General features: G+C 41.6%; 1 protein-coding gene across 2 annotated transcripts in view; it reads left to right on the forward strand.

Moving 5' to 3' along the window:
* The window catches only part of PITPNC1 (phosphatidylinositol transfer protein cytoplasmic 1), a 315,351-nt gene extending 309,112 nt beyond the window's left edge, over positions 1-6,239 (forward strand). For both annotated transcript variants that reach the window (XM_063599339.1, XM_063599338.1), the window contains one exon: positions 1,552-6,239. In XM_063599339.1, coding sequence (XP_063455409.1) covers positions 1,552-1,557 — 6 coding nt within the window. In that variant the 3' untranslated portion in view covers positions 1,558-6,239. The remainder of the gene's footprint in view (positions 1-1,551) is intronic.
* The last annotated feature ends 8,845 nt before the right edge of the window (positions 6,240-15,084 follow it).

Genomic DNA, 15,084 nt, shown 5'->3' on the forward strand with positions numbered 1-15,084 from the left:
CAGGAGAATTACTTGAACCCAGGAGGTGGAGGTTGCAGTGAGCCAAGATCACGCCATTGCACTCCGGCCTGTACAACAGAGCAAGACTCTATCTCAAATAAATAAATAAATAAATAATAACAGTAATAATAGAGTTTCTGAGCATGAGAGAAGAGATATCAAGCCATAAAGAGCAAATAGACCCTGAGAAGGAACTAAGGAACTGTATTTTTGCACAGTGATATATCTTCAACATATTATGTCTCAAATGTAGGAAGTATATATAATACATTAAACACATTAGGGAAAGATTTACATTTTTTAAATACTGTTTTTACTTTCTCACTTAAATAAGAACATTTCAGGTATTTGGAAAACCTACATTATCCAACAATGATTATTAACAGTGGTATCACTGTCTTATTTGTTGAATTCCAAGTCATGCTTTTTTTTCTTTTAAATAGAATCCTATTAAATGATCCTCTCCTTTCATTCTCTATTCTTTTTAAGTTTCCTCAAGAAATGGTTTTATTTTCTTGGCTTTGGAATGATTAGCAGGGTGTGGTGATATTGTTGATTTACGTGTTTTTGAAACAGAATTTATTAAAACACAATCTCTGAACCTTCTTAGGATCGACATACAGTCAGGAAACCAGAAACAACAGCATCTTTGTGGCCCCTCAGAATAAAAAAGTATATGTATTGATTAAGAAGATAGCATGTTGGCCTGAGTACATTGGCTCACGCCTGTAATCCCAACACTTTGGGAGGCTTAGGCAGGCGGATCACTTGAGGTGAGGAATTCAAGACCAGCCTAGGCAACATAGCGAGACCCTGTCTCTACAGAAAATACAAAAAAATTAAACCAGGCATTATGGCATGCACCTGTGGTTTCAGCCTCACGGGGCCCTAAGGCAGGAGGATCACTTGAGCCCAGGAGGTCGAGACTGCCGTGAGTCATGATCGCACCACTGCACTCCAGCCTGGGTGATGCAGTGAGATCCTGTCTCAGAAAGAAAAAAAAAAAGAAGATAGTATGTTGAAAAATCCTAATGATTTACCTGTTTACCCTATAAAGGTATACTTTCATGATCTAAAGTTGACAATAATGACAATAATATGTGTCATTTCAGGGCCATTGATTGTTTTAATTACCTTCTCTTTATGAAAAACGTGACCAGTTAATTATAGCTCCAAATACCCCACACCAGACCCACAACAACACAGATGCACACGGGTGCACACACATACACACACACAGGCACATATTTCCCCCGTCTAGTTCTGTATTCTACTGTTAAGTCCTTATTGAGAATACTTAAAATACTCACTGTGAAGAGTGCTTTGGAAAATCTTAAATGGATAATCATAAAGGGATATTGTTTTCAGGGTGTAGCTTCCAATAGAAAAAATTGGGGGTTTGGTATTTCAATGATACTTTGGGTGTATAATCGGGAGAGGCCCCTTTATGATAGGGTTCCCATAGTTCCTGTAAAAACAAGGGTAGTGATGAATCTATTTGCCTCTCTTATAAATAACTGCTCGTTTTTCTTTCTGTTTTTCTCCTTGAAGACATGACAATGGATGAAGTCCGAGAATTTGAACGAGCCACTCAGGAAGCCACCAACAAGAAAATCGGCATTTTCCCACCTGCAATTTCTATCTCCAGCATCCCCCTGCTGCCTTCTTCCGTCCGCAGTGCGCCTTCTAGTGCTCCATCCACCCCTCTCTCCACAGACGCACCCGAATTTCTGTCCGTTCCCAAAGATCGGCCCCGGAAAAAGTCTGCCCCAGAAACTCTCACACTTCCAGACCCTGAGAAAAAAGCCACCCTGAATTTACCCGGCATGCACTCTTCAGATAAGCCATGTCGGCCCAAATCTGAGTAACTTTATATAAATATCTCATGGGGTTTTATATTTTCATTTGTTGTTGTTGTTTTTTTTTTAAGAATCTTCTGATAGAGAAAAAGACTGCTTTGTCACTCAAACATGTTCCTTCGACCTTTCAGTGTGCATGTGACTCAGTAACTTCACATAGAATATGATTCCCTAAGTATGCTACACAGCATCATATTAGATGTAAGATGTAAGACTTGCAAAGGACAGAAGGAATCTTCTGTAACCACATAGCTGTATGCCAGAGAGGAAGCCTTGTTATTGGGCATTTGATGAGGTTTGGCATGGACTTCAAGGATAAATGAATGAAAACTTTGCACCACTTTTGTTACAAGGTATGGTAGAAAATAGTGAAGTCAGTTTCCTCTCATCAAATCTAAAATTCTCCAAAATACTCTCAGGCATAACATACTTAGCTGTTAAATTTTGAACTGCTAATTACTAATACTTGAATACCAATAGTTACTGAGATTCCTATTTTGTGGTTAGTCTGACTCAGGATTTGGAGCCTAATTAACTCTAAACTTTTGAAAATTTTAATCATCAAGCTATAGAGGCTCCAAGTGCAATTAATAATAACTCATTTATACCTTCCACAGAATTTAATAAAGATTCTACTTGTTTCTGTCTTTTAATAACTTTCCCCTTTTGTGCCCTTGTGGCCTCAGAAATCCTTAAGAATTGCATGGATGAATGTGACCATAACTGATTTTGGAATGGTTCAGTTTAGGAACCAAGAGGCCCAGGTGAGGCAACATCTTTTTTTCTCTACAGGTACCAACAAACCTTGACTTGTCAGCTTCCATCATCAATTAAGATTCTCAGAATTTGCAATTAATTGAATAGAATTCATTTACTATCTGCCCACTCAAAGAAGTACAAGGGTAGAGTAAGCTAACTGGGCTTTAACATGGTCAGAATGTCTGGTGCATGAACTATAAAAAAGAGAACTGTCTCCCATCCCCTTCCTTGTTTTACTCTTAGTAACATCCAGAATTCCCTGGAACAGATTGCCTACCACCAGACCTTAGAAAAGACTGTCATTCTCTTGCTCCTTACTTGAAATACAAATATTGGGAATGTCACGGACATCGAGCAACTACTGTCAAGTGGGAGGAGAGAATGAGCAGAATTGCTGACTCCTATTTGTAGAGTGAAAAGGAGGAGTGATAATAGATGCCCTTCTGTCTAGCTTTCCTTTCTTCAACTAGTGGTAATGCAAGATTAGAATCAAGGTTGACAGGAGGCAAGATCACTCACTGAAGTGACAGAAAGACAATTCTCCTTTGCTCCAAAGAGAGAAATCTGTCACCTTTGCACCTCACTGCCTTTAAACACAGACGGGAGGGCAGGCCAAATCTCAGCATTGACTTTTGTCCTCCAAGAGAGGAAGAGAAGAAGTAATTGGGCAACTCGGAGGCCCGCGCCCCAGCTAGCCTTCCTGATCGTAACCTCCAACCTCAGGAAAGGGACCTTCCCAAAACACAGATCCCAAAGGAAACAAAATAGACCAAGGAGCATAATCTGCTTCTCTCACACAGCCTCTCTGCCAGTGGACCCTGCCTGCTTCCCTCTCAGTGCTCAGCACTCTGTGTAGTGTCTTTCAGGTTGATACACTCTCCCAAGGTGCAGGCGCTGGCCCCATGAGCCCAGCACCAAAGTTTTCTAAGTCATAGGTCAGACTGTCAAGATCATTTCTTTATCTATAGGTTGATATTTAGCTTAAAAAAAAAGAATAAACCTAGAACTCAAAGGAAACCTGTTGCAAATAGCTTAGATCAACAGTGTATCTCTTCCCTAAGAATGATAGTATCTTAGTAAGACACCTTCTATGCATGGTATGGAAGCATGATTTTTGCTTGTGGGAAAACCTGATATTTTATCAGACCCCTCGGACTTCTCAATCCCTCCCTCTCCACACAGTAGTACTTAATGAAAATGTTTTGCTTTAGAGAGCAAAATGCTACTTTCAGAAGACACTGAAATAGTATATGTATTTGCTTACCATTTGCAAGCTAAAATCAAGGTGGGATGGGGTCATTATTTTCACATAGAATGTATTTATTTTGTGCAGGCTGTTAAACACATCTGGCACCTAGTTTTTCCATTAATAGCATTGCTATTTTCCCTTTTTATAAAGTAGCTTCTGCTGTCAAGGTTAACAATTCTATATGCTTTAGGAAGCTAAGTTCTAATTTCCTTTTGTGAGTTTCATTTCTTTTATAACCAGTATGTTACCACAGACATCAGTTGCAAAGCTACGATGATAGTGTGATTCTTAGCCGAAAAAAAAGTGTGCGCTCTTAAAGTATGTTCAGTTTTTCTGTCTACATATGCTTTGTGTGCGTTAAAAAGGGGGTGGGTGGTGTAGATATTCCTTTAGCTGCTTTGCATATTTAACCCAGTCATCAAAAGGCATAAATGACTTCAATATTTTATATATCTTGGTTTTCAAGTATCATTTCACATTCTCTATACATGACTTTGTTATTGTGGAATACAAGCCTGCAATGGATGTATATATACAGAACATTAATAATTCTTAGAAGGATGGAAGCCAAATGGCTGCATGATGGAAATTAGAAGAAAAAAAAAGCAGAAACTTGAATTTGCTAAGCATGTTTGGGGGGAAATAGAATCCTTAACTCAGTGCCTCTGTCTGCGATATGGAAACCTACAACTTTGTTCACCAAAATTGTATTATACCTGTGTATATATATATATATAAATATAAATATAGTATAGTGAATCAGACACCATCAGTTTTAAGTCTCTGGTAGCCAAATTTAAATAAATAATCCATAGAATATCACATACGTTCACTCCATCTTCATCTCTGAGGTTAGTGGAGACCATCAAAATGACTGTACATTTCATAACTCTGGGAAGATTTCAAATGTGAAGTGCCCCTGTGCATTTTCTTGGCCATAGCACAGCATTCTTGCTTTAGCTGTGCTTTCCTGGGATGAGAAGATCTTGGTGTTTTTAACACATAAGCTTTGTTAGAAATCGCCTCTGAAGATCATTTCATTTTCTCACTTTGGGTTGTTGCAAGACAAAGCAAAGGAAAAGGAAAACAATGAAGGAGGCCGTGACATTTTTAGTTGCCACCGTTGTAACTCAAACAATATGGGTTTGTTGGTGAACTGATTTACCAAGCCTTCTGTTACGGTTTTGCATCTGTGTGTGAGGAAAATTTTAATTTATTTGGAAGTATTTATTAGCCATGTTGTTGGTCCTGAAAATAAATCTCTAAGTAGCACAGTTGTGGGTATATTATGCAGACACTTACCACAATACCTGCAAAAGTAACTGTGGTTTTCTTTCAAGACACTGTAATAAACAGTGAACTAAGAGAATAGATTCTGACACATCTTGATAAATCATTCTCTGCAAAAGTTTCAGGGCTAATGTATTTATGTGTATTTTTAAATTCTACTTTCTTTGGCATCTCTTCATGGCTCAGCGACAACAAAGTAATAGGTCATTGGCTGGCTTAGGTCAATAGGAATTTTACTCTTAAGAAGGGCCAGTGTATAGCTGACTCTACATATAATGTGTAATCAGATAATCCAATAGAGAGGAATTGTCCAAATAGTTTTAGTACCTTTCTGATCATCTGACTCAGTAGGCTAGGAGACAATCTGTCATCTGAGCCATAGTTCTTGAGATTTAAAAAGTCTGTCCAGTGACTGCAATCTGATTATGAGTAAACTATTTTAACTATTCATTCTTGCTGAAACTGAAGTGTACACAATAGCACACTGTTGGCATGCTGAGGCAAAACATTGGGTTCTTTTGTGTTCTACCTTCAAAACAATCTGTTTGCCTTTGAAATATAAGTGTTTAAGCTTTTTAGGAGTTAGTGTAATAAGAGAATGTGAATATGTTGGGAAATTTTCAGATGCCATTAATAATTGTAATTTTGTTGTTAAATTAACAAGGACTTTAGGATAAGCCTCTCGATGTTTTTGCTTTAAATTGAAAGCATGTCTGTCAAATTGCAAGTCTCCCTTCAGTTTCTATATATCACCCAGGAGAGGGTCTCTGAGTTGGTGTTGTACCTGTACCACTCACATGTAGCTCAAGTGTAATTTGTAGTGTTTACATTCAAGCTGGGATCTTGATTGGTTAAATTAATCCACATACCACTGCCACTGCTGAAGGACCAGGTGTTGGAATACACAGCATTACAGACTATAAGCAAAGCAAACAAAAGTTGATCCTTACATATGCCATCCTTCTGTATCACTTTGTGGCTGTTCTGTGTTTTTCTTCCTAGTTATTTATTATTGTTAATAACTTACTTTTTCTTACATTCTGTTGTAAATAAAATACAAAGCAATCTTCTTTGCAAGCATAGCTTCCTCTCTCTCTCTCTCTCTCCTTTAGCTATTCTCGAGGGAATGTTAGTAATTGTTCACTTGTGGGTTGATGGGCTTGCTTCTTTTCCTCTATGGATTTTTTTACCCATCCCCATACCACTGCCACTGCTGAAGGACCAGGTGTTGGAATACACAGCATTACAGACTATAAGCAAAGCAAACAAAAGTTGATCCTCACAGATGCCATCCTTCTGTGTCATTGTGTGGCCTTGCCTGCTAGTAGGCATATGGCACCTTCAGGACCCTTGGTAGGAAAAGTCTGAGTGTCTGCACTAATTATCCAGCCAAAAAATACACAAGGTGGCCAGCCAGGCCAACATGGCGAAACACCATCTCTACTGAAAATACAAAAATTTGCCAGCCGTGGTGGCACACGCCTGTAGTCGCAGCTACTCAGGAGGCTGAGGAATGAGAATCACTTGAACCCTGGAGGTGGAGGCTTCAGTGAGCTAAGATCACGCCACTGCTGTCCAGTCTGGGTGTGAAAGAGCAAGAGCCTGTCTCAAAAAAACAAAACAAAACAAAAAAACCCTGGCTGAGGCCGGGCGCAGTGGCTCACGCCTGTAATCTCAGCACTTTGGGAAGCCGAGGCGGGCGGATCACGAGGTCAGGAGATCGAGACCATCCTGGCTAACACGGTGAAACCCCGTCTCTACTAAAAGTACAAAAAATTAGCCGGGCGCGGTGGCGGTCGCCTGTAGTCCCAGCTACTCGGGAGGCTGAGGCAGGAGAATGGCGTGAACCCGGGAGGCGGAGCTTGCAGTGAACCGAGGTCACGTCACTGCACTCCAGTGACAGAGCGAGACTCCGTCTCAAAAAAAAAAAAAACCTGAGGTGAATCTGTAACCCAGTGGGATACTCATGCATCCGTCCACCAGGTGCTTGGTTCCCTCGCCTCAAATGTGAAGCTATCCACCCTGGGGGAATCTGTAGGAACACCATCCCAGTGGTGTTCCTAGATTCTCTCCACTGAAGGTTGGACCAGTTTTTAAGGTGAGCTGAAATCACTCTGATGTGGTTTCTCCATCTCAGGTAGCTCCTGTACACAAAAGGGTTCTCTGCAGATGGGTAGTCTGAGGACAGAAACTTTTATTTCTTTGGGGTTTTTTTTCGAGTCTCACTCTGTTACCCAGGCTGGAGCACAGTGGTGTGATCACAGCTCACTGCAGCCTCGACCTCCTGGACTCAAGTGATCCTCCTGCCTCAGCCTCCAGAGTAGCTGGGACTATAGGTACACACCACCACACCAAGCTAATTTTTTATTTTTTCTAGAGACTGGTTAAACTATGTTACCCAGGCTGGTCTTGAACTCTCGGACTCAAGTGATCATCTCGCCTCAGCCTCCCAAAGTGCTGGATAATTATAGGTGTGAGCCACCGCACCCAGCCAGAATTACTTTCTAGCCCCCTGCTCGTTAGTCTCCTGCCAAAACAGCATATACCTCTCACTCTGTTCTCTCCTCTTGAATCATCCACATCCTATGTTCTAATCTGTGACTGGATCAGGCACACAGCTTCATAGAATAGCACACCATCAGTCGGCTTTCTACACCGAAAATTTTCCCAAAATCATATTGCATCGTTCCAATGAACAAAAACATGCTTGCTTTTGTAGCTCCAACTTCACCATTACCACCCCCAACCTGCCTTTTACTTCTTTTTTCAAAACACACAAACTTTCCACACATTGTTGTTGGCTGACTTTCAGCCAGTGAACTTGGGTACAGCCAGGCTGGGTATTTATTCCCGGGACCAAACTATATGGGTGGTTAAACATTTGGATGCCTAATGTTAAATATATATATATATATATGTTTGTATCACCCCCAGCTTCCTACTACAGCTTTTCATCAAGGCATTATCTCATTTGAGCATTACTCTTTAGATTTCCAAACGCCCACATTCTTTTCTAAAATGTCCTTGTTTCGGCCGGGCGCGGTGGCTCACGCCTGTAATCCCAGCACTTTGGGAGGCCGAGGCGGGCAGATCACGAGGTCAGGAGATCAAGATCATCCTGGCCAACATGGTAAAACCCTGTCTCTACTAAAATACAAAAAATTAGCCAGGCATGGTGACGTGGCACTGGTAGTCCCAGCTACTCGGGGGGCTGAGAGGCAGGAGAATCACTTGAACCTGGGAGGCAAAGGTTGCGGTGAGCAGAGATCGCACCACTGCATTCCAGCCTGGGTGACAAAGCAAGACTCTGCCTCAAAAAAAAAAAGTCCTTGTTTCCTTCATTACATTCTACTTGGGGTTTCTTGCCTCTGACCTCCAGCTACATCTTGGCCTCTCAAGTTCAGGAAAATCATGCGACCATTCTCCAACCCTGTCGTGAAATATCCCTGTATGAAAATATCACCCTCAGCCGGGTTCAGTGGCTCACACACCTGTAATACCAACGCTTTGGGAAGCTGAGACAGGTTCTCTTGAGTCCAGAAGTTTGAGACCAGCCTGGGCAACATGGTGAAATCCCATGTCTTAAAAAAAAAAAAATTAAAAAAAAAAAAAGAGAAGAAGAACAAAAATGTCACCCTCAGTCCTGAAGCTTTGACGCCTTTGGAACAACAATCTTTGTGCATGTTCACATACAGTTGTGTGTGTGTTTAACTCAGTGCGGTTGATCCAGGCAAACCCTGTTTTCCAGCTGACAGACTGGCTTTCTCTGCCTAATGTACCTGCCCCCTGACATTTCATCCTCCCATAAATCCTCCTTTTTCCATAGTATGCAACCTAGTAGGATATCCCACTCAAATCCAAATCTTCAAGTGCTTCCCTGCTCCTGGGAAAGTTGGAAGCAGGCTGGGACTTTGCCTTAATGCTTTTGCTCTGTTCCCAGCATTGAGGAATGGAGCTAGCCTGTGGCCAAAGAAACGACACAGCCTCAGAAACCTACTGAATCAGCCATTCAGTGAAGCAACATTAACGGGCTGAATTAAGCACCTGGGATTTAAAGGCTAATTATGTTTAACTGTAAGTACCAACTTTCCACACTGTGAGCAGACACAAAAGACAGGGTCATCATTTCCCCTCATTTAGCTTTTGTAGAAGGGAGTTTTGACCGCTTTGTCCCTGGAGCGTATTTGGGGGTGGCCAAATCTGGACTTCTGTGATTTAAAAAAAAAAAAATCATTCCAAAATAACTTTCTTGCTCCCAAGAGATTCCACAGGCAAGATGCTGGCAGTTTACAGCTCATTAGCAACCCTTGAGAATCATTTTGTGCTCTTAAGCATACCAGTGATTATATTCAGAGTGTTCAGAGACAGCTTGCTGCTTTCTCTGTGCAGTCAGTCAACAGTACTGAATGCATATTTTGTCTTTTCTCAGAATACAACTTGAAAATTTACAAAGATTCTACAAGTTTAAATTTTCCCACTGTCATCTTACAGTTAACTGTATTTCTTTGCATTTTGCTAAAAATCTTATTATATAAATCCAAGAATGTGACTTTTCACCTTAAGTACTTTAGAATTTTTCTGTAGAGAATAATCCGTACATGCCTGTCTTTCTACAAAATGCTTTGAGGATATTAAATTGTTTTATAAACACCTTTACATTTGGTACATAGCATGTTTATCATTTTTCATAGCTATATAATATTCCATTGGGTTGAAAATCAGTAACTTACTTAAACATTCCTTTATTATTTAGCATTTAGGTTATGTTCCAGATTTTGTTATTATATACAGTGCCATTAGGAACATCTTTGCAACATAGCTTATGTCTTCTTTTTAATTATTTGTTCTGGATAAATTCCCAGAAATTGAATTACTGGGTCAAAGGATGTAAGTATTTTCCTGACTTTTGGGTCCTTACTGCCAACATCCCCTCCAAAGAAAATTATACCAATTTACAATTCCACTGACAATATGTGAGTGAGAACATGTGTCTCTTTAAACAAGTATTTGCCATTGTAAAAGTTCACCAGTCTCAACTTATTAAGCAATTGCCAGCATCCAATTCCCATACAAGTCTTTTGTTAAAGTATTAATAGGTCAAATATCCTTATTTTGGGTAGTCATGTGATGAAGGGAGAGCCCAGACACAAAGAAGCTCTCCGAATTATTTAAATGTTCAGTGCCTTCTCCAGCCTAGCTAGCAAACTGTAGAAACATTTGACTGGCTACTACAGAAACAAAAGCCTAACTTGAGCATAAGGAACTGCATTTAATTGAATAAACAAACATCAATTCTAAGTCATTTTGTTTTCACACTTTCAGGGATAACAAACATTGAATGCATCTTTTTATTTGAGGTTTTCCTGAAAACCACCATATAAGTGCCAACAAGTTTTTGGGTTTTTGCTTTTTTTTTTTTTTTACCAAGAAGGAATCAGTTAAAAAAAAAAAAAAAAAGAAAGAAAGAAAAAAGAAAAGAAAAAAAAACTCCAGCTCTCTTACTGTTATTTTAGAATCAGTGATTCCCAAATTCTAGCAGAACCTTGGTAAGGACAAAGCAGAGTCCCTCCTAAGTCTTTGATTTAACTTCTCGGGAAGCAACGTGATGACAGATCACACATGTGCTCCAAAAAAGAGAAGAAACAGTTGGTACATAGCACCCTTTTCAGCCACGCGCAAGCCATTCCTGAGGAATAGAGAATTCTCCACCAGGAGAGTACTATGCTCATTTCTCATACATAACGAGGACCAGGTATAAAATTTACACTCAAGTTAGTTTGGAATCTGACTGCAGTGTTTACTTTTTTTTTTTTTTTTTTTTTTGAGATGGATTCTCGCTCTGTATCCCTGGCTGGAGTACAGTGACATGATCTCAGCACATAGTAACCTCCAACTCCCGAGTTCAAGTGATTCTCCTGCCTCAGCCTCTAAGTAGCTGGGATTACAGGTGCCCGCCACCACGCCCAGCTAATTTTTGTATTTTTTATTAGAGACAGGGTTTCACCGTGTTAGCCAGGCTGGTCTCGAACTCCCGGCCTCAAGTGATCCACCTGCCTCGGCCCCCGCAAAATGCTGGGATTACAGGTGTGAGCCACCTCGCCCGGCCCAGTGTTTACTGTTTTATTGTCAGTGTTGGGTGTTTATTTTAATTATTTTGACATAATTATAGATTCACAGGAAGTTACAAAGAAGTATACAGGATGGCCTGTACACCCTTCACCCGGCCTCCCCTAATGATAACATCTTGTACAACTAGTAGTACACCAGCCGGGCCTGGTGGCTCACGCCTGTAATCTCAGCACTTTGGGAGGCCAAGGCAGGCAGATCACTTGAGGTCAGGAGTTCAAGACCAGACTGGCCAACATGGTGAAAACCCTGTCTTTACCAAAAATACAAAAAAATTAGCCAGGCATGGTGGCAGGTGCCTGTAATCCCAGCTACTTGGGAAGCTGAGGCAAGAGAATCGCTTGAATCCAGGAGATGGAGGTTGTAGTGAGCTGAGATTGCACCACTGCACTCCAACCTGGGCGAAAGAGTGAGACTCTGTCTCAAAAAAAAAAAAAACCAATAGTACATCACAACCAGGGAGTTGACATTGGTACAATTCATAGAGCTTATGAAGATTTCACCATGGGCAGGCACGGTGGCTCACTGCTGTAATCCTAGCACTTTCGGAGGCCAAGGTAGGCGGATCACGAGCCCAGGAGTTCAAGACCAGCCTGGGCAACGTGGTGAAACCCCGTCTCTACAAAAAGTACAAAAATATTGGCTTGGCGTGGTAGTGCGTGCCTGTAGTCACAGCTACGTGGGAGGCTGAGGTGGCAGAATCACTTAAGCCTGGGAGGCAGAGGTTGCAGTGAGCTGAGATTACACCACTGCACTCTAGCCTGGGCAACAGAGCAAGACCCTGTCTCAAAAAAAAAAATTTCACCAATTTACATGCAGTCATTTGTGTGTGTGTGTGTTTGTGTGTGTGTGTACGCATGTGTATGCATGTAGTTCTATGCAATTTCCTCATCAATATAGCCTCATGCAGCTATCACTACATTTAAGATACAGAACTGTTCCATCACTACAAGACTCTCTCATGCTGCCATCCCTTACCCCAATCTCCCAAAATCTTTACTTTCAAAAACGAAAAAATTTTCACAGAGGCAAACAGCCACCTCAATTTTTTTTCTGCTACTTTCTAACATATTCATCACAACTCTCAAACATTTTTGGGGGCATTTAAATTTAATTTTAAAATTAAATTTCAATTAAATATTTTTATTGTAAAATATACATAACATACAATTTATGTATATTTAAGTATACACAATTTGTGTATATTATGTATTATAAATCTCTCATGAGACTTATTCACTATCATATTAGCGTTTTGAGACAGAGTCTCCCTCTGTTGCCCAGGCTGGCGTGCAATGGCGCGATCTTGGCTTACTGCAACCTCTGCCTCCAGGATGCAAGCAATTCTCCCGCCTCAGCCTCCCGAGTAGCTGGGATTACAGGCACACACCACCATGCTCGGCTAATTTTTGTATTTTGGTAGAGATGGGGTTTCACCATGTTGGCCAGGATGGTCTCGAACTCCTGACCTCAGGTGATCAACCCATCTTGGCCTCCCAAAGTGCTGGGATTACAGGTGTGAGCCACCACACCCGGCCGCATAGTAGCCATTTTTAAGTATATAATTCAGTGGCATTAACTATATTCACAATGTTGTGCAGCCATCACCATTATCTTTTTTTTTTTCTTTTTTTGAGACACAGTCTCACTCTGTCACCCAGGCTGGGGTGCAGTGGCACAATCAGCTCACTGCAACCTCCACCTCCAGGGTTCAAGCAATTCTTCTGCCTCAGCCTCCCAAGTAGCTGGGATTACAGATGTGCACCACCATACCCAACTAATTTTCTATAGAGACAGGGTTTCGCCATGTTGGCCAGGCTGGTCTCAAACTCCTGACCTCAAGTGATCCTCCCACCCCAGCCTCCCAAAGTGCTGGGATTACAGGTGTGTGCCACCATACCCAGCCACCACTATTCATTTTCAGAACTTTTTCATCATCTTAAACAGAAACTCTGTGCCCATTAAGTAATAAGTCCCCATCCTGCCCTCCTCCCAGCCCCCGAAAGCCTCTATTCTACTCTCTGTCTCTGCAATTTTGCCTATTCTGTACCTCATTGTATTAGTCTGTTCTCACACTGCTAATAAAGACATACCTGAGACTAGGTAATTTATAAAGGAAAGAGGTTTAATTGACTCACGGTTACACATGGCTGGGGAGGCCTCACAATCATGGTGGAAGGCAAAGAGGAGAAAGGCACATCTTACATGGTGGCAGGCAAGAGAGCGGTGCAGGGGAACTCCCCCTTATAAAACCATTAGCTCTCGTGAGACTTATTCACTATTATGAGCACAGCACGGGAATAACCCACCCCCGTGATTCAATTACCTCCCACCAGGTCCTTCCCACAACACGTGGGAATTATGGAAGCTACAATTCAAGATGAGATTTGGGTGGGGACACAGCCAAACCATATCACTCATGTAAGTGGAATCCTGTAATATGTGTCCTTTTGTGTCTGTCTTACTTCACTTAGCATAATGTTTTCAAGGTTCATCCATGTTATAGCATGCATCAAACATTTTAAAGTCTTATTTTATGGGAAGAGGGAAATCCTATAAGCCAGTAAACATACTGTACAGTTTGCTTATCTTAATCTATTTAGTATTGCTATAAAGGACTACTGGAGACTGGGTAATTTATAAACCCACGGTTTATAAGCTCACGGTTCTGCAGGCTGTACAAAAAGCATGGCACCAGCATCTGCTTCTGGTGAGGCCTCAGGCTGCTTCCACTCACGGTGGAAAGTGAAGAGGAGCCAGCGTGTGCAGGTCACATGGTGAGAGAGGAAGCAAAAGAAGTGGGAGACCATGGACTCTTCAACAACCAGCTCTGGAAGGAAGTAATGGAAGGAGAACTCACTTGTGATCACAAGGATAGCGCCAAGCCAGAATTCATGTGGGATCCACCCCCATGACCCAAATACCTCCCATTAGGCCCCATTGCCAACACAGGGGATCAAATTTCAACATGAAGTCCTGGTGTGGTGGCTCACCCCTGTAATCCCAGCACTTTGGGAGGGCTTGGCGGGCAGATCACTTGAGGTCAGGAGTTCAAGACCAGCCTGGCCAACATGGTGAAACCCTGTCTCTACTAAAAATACAAAAATTAACCAGGTGCAGCAGCATATGCCTATAATCCCAGTTACTCGGGAGGCTGAGGCAGGAGAATCGATTGAACCCGGGAGGCAGAGGTTGCAGTGAGCTGAGATTGCGCCATTGCACTCCAGCCTAGGCAACAGAGCAAGACTCCATCTCAAAAAAAAAAAAAAAAATTCAACATGAGATTTGGAAGGAACAAACAAACCAAACTATAGGAGTGCAGCACTAGTAAGCAGAAGTTCTCTAATTATTAGAAAACAGATATTTCCTTGTTTTTATTTTTTTTCTTTTGAGACAGGGTCTCGCTCTGTCACCCAGGCTGGAGTGCAGTGGCACAAACATAGCTCACTGTGACCTCACCCTCCTGGGCTCAAGCTATTCTACCACGTCAGCCTCCTGAATAGCTGGAACCATGAGCAAGGGCCACCACACCTGGCTAATTTTTTAAATTTTTGTAGAGACTGGGTGTCACCATATTGCCTAGGCTGGTCTCGAATTTCTAGGCTCAAGTGATCCTCCCACCTTGGCTTCTCAAAGTGCTGATATTATAGGCATGAGCCAGCATACCCAACCAGACCTTTTCTAGTTATCAGACAACAGACATTTTTCTAATGCTGTGTGATGCTGGACAAGTGACTTCATCCCTCTGAGCCTTTGTTTCTTCAACTGTAGCAACACTACCACTAATAACAGGTGGCATAT

This window comes from Pan paniscus, chromosome 19 (genome assembly GCF_029289425.2).
Source record: "Pan paniscus chromosome 19, NHGRI_mPanPan1-v2.0_pri, whole genome shotgun sequence".
Taxonomy (NCBI): Eukaryota; Metazoa; Chordata; class Mammalia; order Primates; family Hominidae; genus Pan; species Pan paniscus.